Here is a 16,558-nt window from a genome sequence, read left to right on the forward strand (position 1 = left end):
CTTGAAATTCAAACAAGACATGATTTTTTTAGCATCTTTCATGAAAACAATAGAACAAAAAAGGAGGATATTTAAAATGGAAATTGCTTTCTAGTTTGTAATTGTATTTTTTTCAGATAAACTAAGAATCATTTATTAAAAGTTATTATATCATGCTACATTGCCACACACAACCATTAACATTTGCATAAACTAGATTATGATATTCTTTGTCACAGTGAGTTATTTATTAGAGAAGCATCTGCTCTTTTTAATGGCCTGAGTGTTAAATGCATGGGAAGGCATGTAACATGACTACAACAATCTAGCTTCATTTGAAATGCTGAAGATCTGCCAGTCAGAATTATGAAAACACTGCATAAAATCTAGTGAGATGTTTCTGCTGCTGAGGTTAGCACTGCATTCATTATGTTCACAATTTACTCGTGTCTTCACATGTTTATGGTTTAGGCTATATTAGTGAGTTTTGTATTGTAAGGCATTGTAGGAACCTTTAGCTTTCAGGGATTTATGTCTGTAGAGGTTTTGTCTGAACTTTTAAATTTGAAACATGGGTATGTGAAAATAGGCATTGGAAAAGGACAAAATAAACCTATATTTGGGGTGTTATATAAATAATACTAATTTTTTCTCATATATAACGTTTGAAAAAGCAAATCTAAATTTTAAATGGTTTCTGAAAAACTAAACATCATATTTACTTTGCTAACTAAATAAACAGGACAACAACTCTAGGATGCTTTTTAAATTGATGTTTTTCTGAGCTCTGTGGAAGGCTTACTAAAACTTACAAAAGCTGTTTCAGGTGCTGAAGGGAAATAATTATTTCAGTTAACTCTGTACATGTATTGTTTCTACAACAGCAAACCTGCAATTTCAGATGTTTGGTGAAAGGGTAAAAGATCATACTGTTTTAAAATTCTTGCTGGAAATACTTTGTACAGACCAGAGTAGATCCTCCAGTGTCATAACCCTTAAATGAGATTATTGGTGATTTTCCAGATTCTGTAATACATTATGAACCTTATTATATGTTCTATGACAAATTACATATTCATTTCTAGCTGTCATAACAATGAACATTTATGATAGTTTGACTCATGAAAAATTATTCTAATTGTACGATACTATGAAACTTTCTTGGGTTAAATTATTAGTAATAGATAAATGTGTTTTTGCTAGCCATAAATTATAGTAATATTCCTGATATCTTTGACTGGAAAGGCAGTCAAAATAAATATTTCACCATCTACTTGGGGTTTTGGATTATTGTGACATAGGGAATACTTTCAGTTGTTTTTGCTTAGTACATTATTGTGGCAAACTTGTGCAACACCATCCAGGTTCAAGCATTTCCCTTTCCACCTTGTTGCATGTCAGAAAACTGTTCTAATTATCTTTAGTCACTGGTCAGGACTTCTTTCTTGCTTGAATTCTTGATTCCTCTTAGCAACCCTCAGTTACTTATCATTAATATTTCAGTGTGAAGTGTCCCAATTCAACAAGGTTATACATCAGTTTGTTTACAAACGTCAAGAAGTATGTTTGATGCAAATACACTCAGACTAGATGTAAGGAAAAAAAATTTACAGTGATGATAGTGGAACACTGGAATAGTTTGCCCAGGTAGGTAGTAGGTGCCCCATCCCTGGAAACATTCAAGGTCAGGGGCTCTGAGCAACCTGATCTAGTTTAGGATACCTCTCCCCATAGCAAGGCGTTGGACTAGATGACCTTTAAACGTGCCTTCCAGCCCAAAGCATTTCATAATTTTATGATTCTATGACATAAATGGGATAAATGCAATATTCATTGCTCACTCTCAGAATAATCAGGAGTTTTGGGTTGATGGACCATATAAGATCAATAACTCTGCAAAGTTCCATCAATGAAGTATCTTCTAAGGAACAACTGGGCAGAATTTATCATAGTATGATGGAAGGGCAGCCACTTGGGTTCTAGATGCTGGTCCTCTGGCCTTCAGCAAGCCAGGGGAGACAGCACAATACCCTGGTGGATCTCTAGGTGTATGTCAGAATTTCATAGCTGTTCTTCACTTCTATATAAATGACAAAGGTATTTATAATGGTGGCAGATACATTGCATTCTTCCTTTCTTTGTTTCCCAGATTATGACCCTGGTGTGTTGTCCCATGTTCCAGGGAAGTAATAAAGCTTCAAGTGACCTGATTTTTATAGGAAAGGATATTGACAGAATGAAAAAATTTCTGTTAAGTACAAATTCTATCTTCTTATCAGAGTGTCAGTTCAGATTAGGTGCCTTCTGAGCCTATAACATTCTATTCATAGCTCATACAAACACAAATTTCCATATACTGCTTGTATCTCAGCCCTTAAGCACACCCGCAGACACACACAGAGAATTACTAGGTTGGAAGAGACCTCCAATATCATTGAGTCCAACCCATGCCCCAACACCTCAACTCTAGACTATGACATCAAGTGCCACATCCAGTCTTTTTTTAAACACATCCAGGGATGGTGACTCCACCACCTCCCCGGGCAGACCATTCCAGTACTTTATTATTCTTTCTGTGAAAAACTTTTTTCCTAATATCCAGCTGATATGTCCCTTGGTGCAGCTTAAGACTGTGTCCTCTCCTTCTGTCAGTTGTTGCCTGAAGAAAGAGACCAACCCCCACCTGAATACAACGACCTTTCAGGGAGTTACAGAGAGTGATAAGGTCACCTCTGAGTCTTCTTTTCTCCAGGCTAAACACCCACAGGTCCCTCAGTCATTCCTCACAGGGTTTGTGCTCCAAGCCCCTCACCAGCCTTGTTGCCTCCTCTGGAAGTGTTCGAGCATCTGAAGGTCCTTCCTAAACTGAGGGCCCAGAACTGGACACAGCACTCAAGGTGTGGCCTGACCAGTGCCGAGTACAGGGGAAGAATGACCTCCCTGCTCCTGCTGGCCACACCATTCCTGATACAGGCCAGGATGCCCTTGGCCCTCCTGGCCACCAGGGCACACTGCTGGCTCATGTTCAGCTGCTGTCATCAGTACCGCCCCCCCGGTCCCTTTCTGCCTGGGCACTCTCCAGCCGCACCATCCACAGCCTATAACATTGCAGGGGGTTATTGTGGCCAAAATGCAGGACTTTGTACCTGGACATATTAAACTTCATCTTGTTAGACTTTGTCCATCCATCCAATTGTTCCAGGTCTCTCTGGAGAGCCCTCCTGTCTTCCAACAGATCGACACATGATCCCAGCTTAGTGTCATCTGCAATTTTACTGAGGAAAGATTCAATAGCCTCATCCATGTCATCAATAAAAATATTGAACAGAACTGGCCCCAGCACAGACGCCTGAGGGACACCACTGGTGACTGTCCCCAGCTGGATGCAGCACTGTTCACCACCACTCTCTGGGCCCAGCCATCCAGCCAGTTCCTAACCCAGCAAAGAGTGCTCCTGTCCAAGCCCCGGGCTGGCAGCTTTTCCAGGAATATGCTGTGGGAGACAGTGTCAAAGGCCTTGCTGAAGTCCAAATAGACAACATCCACAGCCTTTCCTGCATCCACCAGGTGAGTCACCTGGTCATAAAAGGAGACCAGGTTGGTCAAACATGACCTGCCTCTCCTAAACCCATGCTGGCTGGGTCTGATACCCTGGCCATCCTGTAAATTCTGTGTGATGACACTCAGTATAAACTGTTCCATTGTCTTGCCAGGTACTGAGGTCAGGCTGACTGGTCTATAATTACTGGGATCCTCTCTCCCACCCTTTTTGTGAATGGGTGTCACATTGGCCAGTTTCCAATCTTCTGGAACCTCACCAGTGAGCCATGACTGATTGTAGATGATGGAGAGTGGCTTTGCAAGCTCATCTGCCAGCTCCCTCATCACCCTGGGATGGATCCCATCTGGGCCCATAAATTTATAGACATCCAAGCATCTCAGCTGTTCTCTGACTGCCTCCTCTTGGATAATGAGGGGACCATTCTGTTCCCTGACATCACCAATGAACCCAGGGGGACAGTTGTCCTGAAGGCAAGTTGTCTTCCCACTGAAAACTGAGGCAAAGAAGGCATTAAGCACTTCTGCCTTCTCCTCATCAGCAGTTACTAAGTTCACTCCCTCATCCAATAGAGAACAAAGGTTGGCCTTACCCTTTCTTTTACCATTAATATATTTGTAAAAACATTTTTTATTATCCTTTACAAAAATTGCCAATTTCAGTTTGAACCGAGCTTTGGCCTCCCTAATTTTTTCCCCTATATGCTCTATCAGCCCCCTTAAATACTTCCTGTGAGACCTGACCCTCCTTCCAAAGATGGTACATCCTCTTTTTGTTTCTAAGTTCCTTCAAAACCTCCTTGCCCATCCAAGCTGGATATTTGCTTCATTGACTCATCTTTCAGCACACAGAGACAGTCTGTTCCTGTGCCCCCAAAATCTCTGTTTTGAAGTACACCCAGCTTTCCTGAACTCCTTTGTTTTTAAGGGATGCTTCCCAAGGACCTGTCTGAATAAGTCTCCTAAATAGGCCAAAGTCTGCCCTCTGGAAGTCCAATGTAAAATTCTTATTGATGTTCCTCCTGATTTCACCAAATATTGAGAACTCTGTAATTTCATGATCACTGTGTCCCAGTTGGCCTCCAACCACCACATCTTCCACCAACCCATCTCTATTTGCAAACAACAGGTCTAACATAGTCCCTCCCCTGGTGGGCTCACTCACCAGCTGTGACAAAAAGTTATCCTCCACACACTAAAAATTTCCTGGACTGCCTCTTTTCTGCTGTATTAAGTTCCCAGCAGATGTCTGGCAGGTGGAAGTCACCTACAAGAACAAGGGCTGATGATCCTAAAACATTCTCCAGCTGCTTACAGAATAATACCAGCTCTTCCTCCTGGCTGGGTGGACAATAACAGACTCCCAGTAGGATGTCAGCCTTGTTGGCCTTTCCCTTAATTCTTACCCATAGGCATTCAACTCCATCATCATGAATTTCAATACTTATGGTGTCAAAAGTCTCCCTAATATAAAGAGCCACCCCTCCACCTCTTCTCCCTTTCCTGTTTCTCCTGAAGAGCTTGTAGCCATCCAGTGCAGCGCTCCAGCCATGTAAGTCATCCCACCACTTTTCTGTGATGGTGACTACATCAGAGCTTTGCTGTTGCACCATGGCCTCCAGCTCTCCCTGTTTGTTACCTAAGCTGTGTGCATTGGTGTACATGCACCTCAGCTGGGCTGCTGACTGCACCCCTAACTCAGGGTTACCACCCTTGGGCCTGCTTCCAGGCAGCCCAGCTCCATCCCCTTCCCCCTTCAAACCTAGTTTAAAGCCTTCTCAACGTGTTCTGCCAGATCCTGAGCTAAAATTCTTCTGCTCGTAACAGAGATGCAACCCATCCAGTTCCAGCAGGCCAGGTGCTGTAAAAGTTGCCCCATGGTCAAAGAACCCGAAATTCTGCCAATGACACTAACCCTTGAGCCACTTGTTGATAACATGGGCTCTCCTACTACTTTCACCATTTTTTTCTGCCACCAAAGAGACTGAGGAAAAGACTACCTGTGGTCCTGCCCTATCAACCACTTGACCCAGTGCCCTAAAGTCCATTTTAATTGCCCTGACACTCCTCTTTTAATTCTCATGACTGCCAGCCTGGAGTATCAGCAGTGGGTAATAATCAGAGGGCTGAATCAGCCCAGGAAGTCTCTCAGTGACATCCTGTACCCAGGCCCCAGGGAGGCAGCAGACCTCCCTGTGGATTGGGTCGACGTACAGGGCCCTCTGTTCCCCTCAAAAGGGACTCACTACGATTACCCTTCCTTTCTTTTTGACGTTAGCGGTGGTGATCCATCCTACAGATGAAGCGTAATTGGGAGGCCCACTGGGCAGATAATTTTCTTCTAAATCATCTGGCTGACTCTCTAGGGTCTCAGGGTCTCATACATATTCTGAAGTGGTACCTGGGTAGGTGATGAGGGACGGGAAGAATTTTTATTATTACCTCCTTGAGCAGGGGCCCATTTCCACTCCCCTTCATTGACCAGGTGTCCTCCTATTGCCTGACAGTGGAAGGCATGGGAGTCATCTGACTCCTGGTGGGTCTCCCTCAACGATGTAAGTGTGGAACTCCGCCAATCTATTTCCCTTTCACTTTCCCTGATACTCCTTAGTCTTTCAACTTCCTCCCTAAGATCAGCCACCAGCAAAAGGAGATCATTCATTTGTTCACACCATAGGCTGGCTTCTTCTGCAAAGGTTACTGGAACCACTGATAAGCTCAAACACTCCACACCAGAATGGATCTGTACAGACGGACCCATTTTTGGAGGGTTCTATTTGGTTACACACACTTGTACTAACTACAGTTTTTGGTGGTGTAAAAACCATTACTAACAAAAAAAACCAAACCCAACCAACCACCAGAAACACAGCAAACAACAAACTAACCTTACTAGCAGGAAAAGTCTGCAACCCTGCCTGTATGAGCTGCTGTGCAAACTGCCGTGCCACACCCTCAGGTGCCCGTTTGCCCACTCCCATTCACTGTGCTCCCTTAGAGACCTCTTTTAATCTGCTGCCACTCACCAGCAGAGGAGCCCCACCCTTGCCTGTCTAACTCACAGTATACATCAAATGTACATCATTCAATTTGATTCTTAAAAGAAAGACAAGACTCTAGAAGGCAGAAGCAAGAGAAGCTAGAAACCTGGCAGAAATGTGGAAAAAAGGTCTAACACAACATCACGTAGTTCTTGAAGATTTAGTCATGTTACGGCACTTTGTTCCACAATTGTGCATAGCCCTTTGCAATGGCCAAAAATAGATATTTTAGGAACAAGTTCATTCCCACTGATTAACGATCCCTTACCCCTGTGCAAGTTTCAGATAGTGTATCATAGGTATTATACCTTCAAACATATGCTCAGAGGAGACCCAGCTGACTGCAAGCCTATGAATAAGGACCACAGTGTGTCCCTGGCATGTGCTCTGCAACTTCAATGTTATATTACTGTTTCTACAAGACAAAAAAATCTAATTTACATTTATCAATATGAGTAGCTGTTCTCTAGTGATTTCCCACTAGAGTGACTCACTCGCTCTCAATGTTACTTTTTTTTTTTTTACTTCTATTTTGTATGTAGTTTTATCCTTTCCACAAAAAAACCTCCACTTATTTTAATGTACTAGCAGCCCAACACATTATTTTGATGAAGTTATAATTTCAAATAAGGACAAATTCTGTCTTGATGGTGATGGTCATTTATATGTCTCATGTTCAGCAATTTGGAATCATTAATACAAAATTGAGATTGAATAATCTCTATTTTTAAAACAAATATTAGACTCATTTTGATTTCAGGACTAAAGATAAAAAGGAAAATTATTTTTAGGAGGATTTATTATGCAGTTGATAATAACTTGGACATGTAGAACTGCTGTAGTTGTTTGTTATTGCAGTTGGTCAATAGCTTTCAATCTTATAAAAAACCAGAATCACATTGCTTCACACCTGATACTTACAGACAATCTTATGACATCTGCTAACACCAAAGTTGAAGTTGGTGAATTAGTTTAGAAATTTCTAGAAATGCTCAGTGTCAGCAAAATGGAGAACATTTTACAGCAACCTGAAGAGTTTACAATGCTTTTCTCCAGCAATGAGAAATTTTCTTTTTTCTTTTTGTTACATATGCACTTTTAAATTAAGGTTTATCATCTTCACGTAATGGGTTGATAGAATTCCAGGCTTTCTAAAGCATTAACAATTCTTTTTTTTTTTTTTTTGCTCTAACTCATTTAACTTCTCCTGGATATACTATTATTATATTTTATTTATTAGAGAGATATTTAGGAAGAATTTAATTGTCAGTAGTTTACATTCTAACCATTTTCTGAGTAACCCCATCATTTTTATTCATTCTTCTCTGATGTTTATGTTCATGCAATGTTAATTACAGAATGTTGAAGTCAGAAAATCAAACTATGTTAAGAGCATTTAGGAAAGGAGTAAAATACAAAAAAAAGGAACATCATTATGTCAGTATGACTACTTGGTGAGCCCTCATCTTGAATGAGGAAATCTGAGAAAATGTGATCCCTGTCACATCATTGAAGACCGAGAGGATGAAGGGTGACAGGTGAGGTCAAAATCCTGAAACAGCTGGCTGCATAGGATAGTATAGTAGGATATCATTTGCTAAAGGAGAGGACATGGGAAGTGCATGTCTGCGAAATCACAAGGAGAGGATAAGTAAAGAACAACCCTTCATTGCCATTTAAACTATAAAACAACAATGTCAAACTTGGTGAGATAGCTAAAAACAAAATGGGGGCATGCAAACTATGAAAGGGGGCATGTGCTCTAAAGGCAGCTTGAGATGGTAATTCTAGAAAGTTGGATTGGCAGACATGTGAAACAAAGTCAGCACCTTTTGACTATGAGGTGTGAGACCCACTTTGCAGAAGCAGAAGCAGTTACTACATGCTTGACCTTATCTCATGTTGGTTTCACTGTTCTCTAGGTCAGCACTATTGGCTGCCTTTACAGGCAGAACACTGAGTGAAACAAAGTATGATCCAATGTTTATTCTAATGTTTTGTGTATCAATTTTAAATGGGTTTTTTTAAATGTAGCTGCATTTAGGCGCTGAACAGAGTTTCACTTTCTGTGATAATTTTAAGGCTGCAGTATTTCTTCATGGGCTTCTCTAGGCAGATTTACTATAATTAGGGTTTTGGCATTCTGATTTAAATGCATGTTTCTAGAAGAGTACAAGGATTAAACTGAAGTCTTCTGTTTTAGTCATTGCTTTGGTAAATAAATTTTTGCGTCTGCCTTTTTACAGCAGACTTAAATGGACAGGTTTTCAAAGTTGGAAAGATTCCTTCTATTGTCCTGCAGTTGCACTTCAGCTGCTTTGATGCCTCTGTATAATTTTCTACTAAATTCATTTAAGGAATGAAATGGCTTAAGTTAATAAAGTTACATTTGGAGCTGCAGGAAGCCTACTTGCAAAATTTTGTAATCCTTATTATGTCTACTACCTGAAACTAGTTATTATTAGTTTATATCTGTGAGATTACTAATACTGAGAGCTCATAATCTGATTAGGTAGAAACTGAAAAGGGAGAAACAGATAGACAGATAGAGATACAATTGTGTTCCTCTTTTAGATATGTTTTTTGAATGCTGACCACCAATTTTGTATTGTTTGCTAGCATATACTAATTTATTTCTATTAAAAATGCATCTTAGTATTCTGTTTATTTTATTGTATGATTTTTTTCCCTGAACACTGTTTCCAGTGTTCATATTCAAGTTCTTAGTTAGCTTAACCTGGGATTTAAATGTGTCTCTACTAAAGTCATCAAGAATTTTGAATTGAAGCTGCTCTTGGTGCCATCTTAATCCTATCCTTCAAGAGGCCTTCAATTATTGCCAAACTATTAATTCTCATAAAGATCAAATGAGCACAATGACCAGGCAAAAAAAAAAAAAAAAAAAAAAAAAGAAAAAAAAAAAAAAAGAGTTGAGTCACGTAATTATGTGCTAACAGTATAAATCATTTATCTGAAAAGGAACTGTTACCCACACGCCTAGTTTACCTTAGGTAATACAAGCTCTTGGTGAAGAATTTGTTATTCCGCATTTTCTTAGACATAGCGTTCTTCAGTCATTTTCTGAGTAGGGCTATGATAATATCTAACTGACAGGGTGCTTTCTTGCCCATTGCCTTTTATTATATCATATTTGATTTATGTCTGATGCTTGACTTTCAGAGACATCCATGTGTCCAGTATAAAAAAGATGTGGAAATATATCTGTGGCCATGCAATTGCTTTCTGCCAGGATTAAACAAAGTAAATCTCTGGTGAAATTCTGCTGAAAATGGATGTTATCCTCTTATTCATGTTCGAAACTAGAAACAGTCTACTTGATTGGATTACTGTACCAGCAAAACTTCTAATTCCTTTTTTCCCCTTCTTCAACATTTGCTAATCAGTAGAATGTGCTGTACGTATCGCTGTTACGGGATCTTTTGTCATTATTTTGCTGAAATGTAGAGCAGTAATTCATCTTCATTCACAGCCTGGGATCCTGCCATCCATATGTAGAAGGCATATTTTTAGTTTTTCTATATGTAATATAAACATTTTGTAAAACCATCCCTGAAGAGAATGTAATTGTAGTGGTTAATGTAATTGTTGCTCTCATGAGATATAATTAAAAAAGAAAATGAGACATCCCCTGAATTACAACCTAGAAAAGCAGGTATGGCAAAAGCAGTAACCCAGTTTTCATTAAATACAAATTTTGATGAATCAAGTTCTTCTGTAAACTGAACAAGAACTGTATTATACAAAAATTTAAAGAAATAAGAAATTGTATCTTCTAGCATGCATGTAATTCTTGTGGTCTGTTACAGTTTGGATTTCATCAGTGCAGTATTTAATTTGCTGAATCCTAAACACTGCTAGCCAGAGTTATTGAGCCTGGTTCTTTTACTGTGTCATATAAGAAATATCTCTCTTACTTACTTAAATTTTTACATTTCAGGAATCTTATTCAAAGAAGAGAGGTTATGCATTGGAAGCAATACCCTCTGTACCTCTGGATGCAGTTCCTGCAGAAAATGACAGCAGTCTTTGTGATTCGATAGACATAGCAGTCACAAAAAAGCCTTGTTCCCTAGAGATAGCAAGAGTTTCTTCCTCAAGACCAGGTAAATCACCAAATAATCCCTTACACAGTTACTGGTGTAAGTGTTAATCCATAGAATATATAGGTTTATGTTTTTAAGCATGGTCTGTTTATTTATTACAGTATGATTATAGTCTTCCATTAGCTACCATAAGAGCTTCATATCAGAATGAAGATTATTAACAAAATGTTGTAGAAGTGAAAGGAAAGCAGGTGTTTAAATACTTTGCAAGATAAATACAAGGTTGCAAAAAGACAAATTAGAAACAGAGTTTCTTGTAGACAAGCCTTTTGCGATAATCCTTTAACCAACCTGTTTCCTTTTTTTTCCTAAGTACTGCTTAGCAACAACATTATGGAACTACTTAGTACTTAAAATTTAAAGTATTCTGCATTTTCATGTTACATGAAAGAATATCTGATCCATTTTTGAAAATTAAATAGTGAATGAGAATTAAAAGAAGTATTAAATGACAGTTTGACAGACTGCTGTTTGTTATATATAGGTTTGAACAGCAATGAGTTAAAATATTTAAAAACTATTAGAATTATGCTAATTTAGATATTATCTGTAAGTATGATATTATTTGTAAGAATTCTGTTTATGTTCTCCAAAATTATATGATCTCTTCCATTACCCTTGTTTGAACTCTTCATTAGTCACCACCTGGTACAGGAATTTCAGAATATAGTAATTTTGCTCTAAGTAATTGGACTGAGAGTCAGCTTTGATAAATGACAGTTCTCAGCAGCAGAGACACCTATTTGAAACATACAATTGACTTTCTGACCTGTGCAACCTTCATTAGAAATCATTGGGTAATAAACAAGGATGACAGATGACAGATTTTTGACTAACATCATGTTACTGATCTGGTCTGTGTAACGGAAAGCACTGTCTTGATTTCACAGCTGAACTAATACTGAAAGAGTGCCAGAGCTATATCAGGCATAGTATATGAGGGCCAGATAGCAAGATACTGCATTGGAGTTTGCAAGGTGAGGTGGAGCGGATCATAATTCCCGCCTCTCTATTAAATTTGGCCTAAAGAAGGCTTGATGGAACCTGCGTTCTGACCAGCAGTCTAAAAGATGGCGCAAAATAGGACAGCAGCTTTATAGCATAGTTACACAGAATGGACCAGAATCTGACTTGAACATCAGCATGACTACTTGTGTTTCTTACTTTGGCTCTGATATTCTAAAAACTTTAGTCTGTGCCGGACAATATTGTGGGTTGTTTTTCAGTAGAGGAAGAAAATAACAAATTATCTTTGTTTTTCACACTTCTACTTGAATAATTACCATAAACATATGGATTGCAGGGGAAAGACTGCCATACACATTCCCAATAAATTGGTAGGGGGAGTTAATTACCTGGCTTCTTAGTAATAGGGCTCAACAACAAAGCTTCCAGTTGTAATTAGCATTTTTTTAAAAAGATGGAGTTTTCACTAGTTTAAATACCAGCCTTTGGAATTGTGCTGTCTGCTGAACACAAGCCTTTCTGGTAGGTACAGTAAGTCTATTAAGATTGGTGTGAAAAACAGATCCTATAAAGGACATTTTTATGTCTTAATCTGGAAGTATGTTTTGTGTAAAGTTTAAAATAGTGTGCATCAGAGGCCTGGAGTATAAGCTAGGAAGGTGTAGGACATTCATGAGGGCATGCATATTTAGAAGATCTAACATGATCAACAAGCGGACAATACAAATGTACTGTAATTCCTCCTGTCTTAGTTTTCCATATATCACTGTGATATTATCCCCTTGACATTTTATTGGGAATAACATTTGGCTGTATAGAAAAATATGGTTTTATTTTAAGCTATAAATGTAGAAGTTATTTAACTGGCCTGGCTTGCAAGCCATATCTGGAGTCCTGTTGGCTCTTAGACTACAAATGAAATAAATCATATCACTCTCAGTTATAAGGTATTTAGCATGACGTGCAATTGTATGTGAAGTCACCCTGCCACTTTAGGTAATATAGATTTATTGCTTGAATAAGTTACATATGATTATAGGTAATTTCTTAAAAAGAAATGTCTAATTTTGCATGCTTTTTTTCCTGAAATTTCCCTCAGATTTTGTGTCAATGAGACATGCTGACTTCAGGAATACTGTTTCAGATTTCTGTATTATGTGATATATAGGGCTCTGGGGAGAAAAACCCTACAGATTGCTCTGTAGTTCTCCTGAATTTTATTGTTGAACAGGTAAGGAATCACAGAGGATGAGAACACCATGCAACAAATGGTAAGGGCTTGTTATTTTTCAGGGAGAAAAATTGAATAGAAAACAAATAAAAGTAATCATAAAGTTAGTTACCTCTACTTCTGAATACCAGTATTGTAGGAGATTTATGTCTCTTTGCAAGGAATTAGATTTATATACGAAAACGAACAGTACATTTATGGGTTTATGCTCACAATTAAAGTAGTTGCTTCTAATTAGGACAGATTTAAGAGTAAAAAAGACTGCTTGTGTGTCTCAGTCCAAGTTAAGCTGTTCTTTGTTTCTGTGATAGATTAATAGGACAAGTTTGGCAGGTTGTATAAGCATCTCTCAGCATTTCCACTTTTAAACAACTAGTTAAGACATGATAGGAATATTCTGAAACATTGCACTCTTTGAGAACATTTTTTCCCATTAGGTAAAATATAAATTTGGGGTTAAAATTTCATAGATCCCTCTCTTTGAATGAATATAAAATAATTGATGCATTAATCAATCTGCTGATTCTTCTGTTGGATATTGTCCTGCTGGATCTTGTCCTGTCGTATTCCAGGACTGTTCCTTGAATAGGAATTCCTTATTCCTTAAACTAGACATTTCTGCTACTCATTTTAATTTTTACACTGCTCTTCTATTTAAAAAATAATTGATATGACATATTTAATCTTGAAAAATAGTAGTGAAATTTTATTAGTTCATAAGCCATGCATTAGTATTGTCCTTTTGCCTTTAAGGATGTAATGGAATTTTGTGAGCTATAGCAACAAAACATCTTGGAAAAGATGTAAATGAAGTTCAAAAGATGTTCATGAAGTTAGTGTGGGTTTGGTCACTTATATAGAGTCCAGAATACTGTTTTAGGTGTACCAGCAGGCTGCTTTTGGGTCTCTGATGTTAAAGACCCTTACAGTAGTAGCTTAGTAGTAGCTTAGACATTCTGTACCGTAGTCCATTCTTGTATCTCACAGTGTCATCCATTTTATTTAGGAGAAATATTGAATGAAATCTGAGCTACATTACAGAATAAATGCTAATTTTAATTTTTTTTTTTTTAGTTGTAGTTAAGTGCATGTCCCTACTCAGTGGGGAGATTATGTCTCTTTGAGTTTGGTTTTATCATTTCTACTGCAGAAACTCCCTATGAGTGACACCAGGTGGAAGTTCACATGTTAAATTTTCAATAATTGTGAGTGATGACCAGTAATAATTATTTTTAGGTCTCCTTGAGTATCATCAGGAATTAGAGAGGACTTTTCAAACTCTGTTTCTCCTGAACAACTTGTGGAAGAGAAAAACCAACCAATTTCCTTGGGAAATTTGATCTGTCTATGCAGATTAACAAACGTTTTAATAAAGCATCTCAATGACAAGAAGAGACATTTCACTATGTAAACTGCATGAAAATCACCATTGGATAAGAAAATTCTAGTCCAAGAATCTATTATGTTTCCTTATCTTACTTCACTGTGGCTGCAGGTCAGGGACACCATAGTGAGTCATCTACAACTCTGAAAACAGCTGAGCTGTGGCAAAGCAGAACTCAGTGTGGGCTGCAAAATCCAGCTGAGAAATAAGGTAAATGTGAGGGGGTTCACTTCTGCTGAGCTCTCAATCGCCATGTCAGCAATTCCCAACTCAGTAATTTTAAAGAAAGCTCTTGTACAACTACTCTACTCAGTTATATTTATCCATATAAAGATATGAATTCTATCAGCAATAAAAATTGTCCTTAGATATGTGATATGTTGTCAGTAGCCTATGGCAGGCAAGCAGAAGGCAAGGAGCTGAAACGTAAATTTAGAGATAGCAGCTATTCTGCTCCTTTGCCCAGCTAAGTGTACTTCAAAGCAATCTTGCTATTGTCACTCAGGATGTTTTTTGTTATCTAAAAAAAATTACTTGATTTGTGCTTTAATGCCAGTGACTCGTAAGGAGGACCAGGCATTTAATAAACCGGTAATTAAACATACCTTCTTCTTATAACCTCATTACCACAACAGGGAAATTAATAAAAAAGTTAGTTGACACTGAATTCATACAATATATCAAACTGTCCCCAAGCTGGCCAATTCTTTGCACTATTAGGGTTGGGGTTTTTTTTTGCTTTGTCAGCCTGGCGTCCCTCTCCTGTCATCACAATGAAAATGAACCTGAAAACTCGTAGTCAGTGTGTCAGATCACCTCAGCTGTATAACACCGTGTCAGCAGTCTCACACAGATATCTAGGAGACTATTCTCCAGAAACCTAAATTGAAAAAAGAGCCTAGCTGTGATAACATTTTTATCAACATTAAAATATGTCTTTTACTTAAGTTTCCAAAATCATCAAATACTTGGCTTGGTAAATCAAATTCTTTTTATTAGTTTCTGTTTGACTTCAGTAATCCTGAATATTTGCACTCTTCAGTTTTCCAGATTGAGACTAAGATCCCAAATATATATTTTCTTGATGAATTTATACCTTCACTTTTGTGCAGTTATTTTCAAGTTATAAGCAAAGCAGTGAAAAGTGGCCACAAAGAAGGAACCATCACGCTGCCAGATATAAAAAATTGTCTGGATGAACAAAAATTCAAGGGTGTAGCTTTAGTCATCAATGCTTAATCACTTTGAAACTCTAATTAATCTGAAGGATCACACACAAACCTTTTGAAAGCCACTCACACAAATGGCTTCAAGCAGAAGGACTGCTAATAGAGCTGTATTTCATTTAAGTATGCTTTTTAAACCAGAGATAGCAGGATATAGTGTCCTTAAACACATGACCTACAGTCTAACTCCCCAGGATTACTTTTAAGAAAAGGTGTTTAATGGCCAAGAAAAAGCATTTTAGTTGTGTAAAGGGAACCTAATAAAGGAGGCAGTGTAACAGTTGGTCTAGAACCAGCTGAAGATACTCTATGAATTTAGCCTAATTTAACACAAATGTTTCTGAAATAACTGACTGTCCATGAAGGCTTTTGATAATGTGGTGCATATTCAAAATCATTACCATCTACCTGGCATCAGTGTTGAATTTTCTAAGCAGCAGGGATGTGAATGGAGAACCTCAGAATGCTCGTCAGGGCCATTAAAACTTACTAGTGCTTCAGGAATTGACGTGACAGCACCAGGCCTGCCAGAGTTTGAGAAGTATTTGGACAACGCTCAGGCATATGATGTGATTCTTGGGGTTGTCCTGTGATGGGCCAGGAGTTAGACTTTGATGATCGTGTGGATATCTCCCAAGGAATAATTATCAGAATATTCTGTGATTCTGTGATGATATATGAGTGCTAATCAACTGTCCCCTTATTGTTCTGTCTATTACTCAAGGTGACATTATCTCCAAAGAGTAGAATTGATCTGTCTGTTGAGTGAGAAGTGAAGAGCCACTCAGAGCTTGTGACTGTGTTCTGTCATTACAGAACACAGAGCATAGGAATTGTAAAGTGAGCCCTGCATCCATTTGGTGGAGTTGGTTCACTGACAAAAGAGGGTTGTGTTTCCATAGCAGCCTAATAGCTGAACAATTCTTAGGCAGCAAGCATTTTCTTTTCTAAGTAATTTTTTGCTTTAGAGAAATGTTCCCATGGTTAACTGAAGTTCCCCAGTTCTCAGGATGTTTTGCACAATATAATACCCCTTCATATTTAACACA

The 16,558-nt window shown here is 38.3% G+C and overlaps 1 protein-coding gene across 2 annotated transcripts in view; it reads left to right on the forward strand.

The window, feature by feature from the left end:
* ANKS1B (ankyrin repeat and sterile alpha motif domain containing 1B) overlaps window positions 1-16,558 on the forward strand; it is a gene marked incomplete at its 5' end in the record, with an annotated part of 414,325 nt that overhangs the window by 110,769 nt on the left and 286,998 nt on the right. For both annotated transcript variants that reach the window (XM_083860540.1, XM_083860539.1), the window contains one exon: window positions 10,537-10,702. In XM_083860540.1, the coding sequence (XP_083716666.1) occupies window positions 10,537-10,702 (166 nt within the window). The remainder of the gene's footprint in view (window positions 1-10,536; window positions 10,703-16,558) is intronic.

The sequence above is a fragment of the Zosterops lateralis genome (genome assembly GCF_965231275.1).
Source record: "Zosterops lateralis genome assembly, chromosome: 4".
Lineage (NCBI taxonomy): Eukaryota > Metazoa > Chordata > Aves > Passeriformes > Zosteropidae > Zosterops > Zosterops lateralis.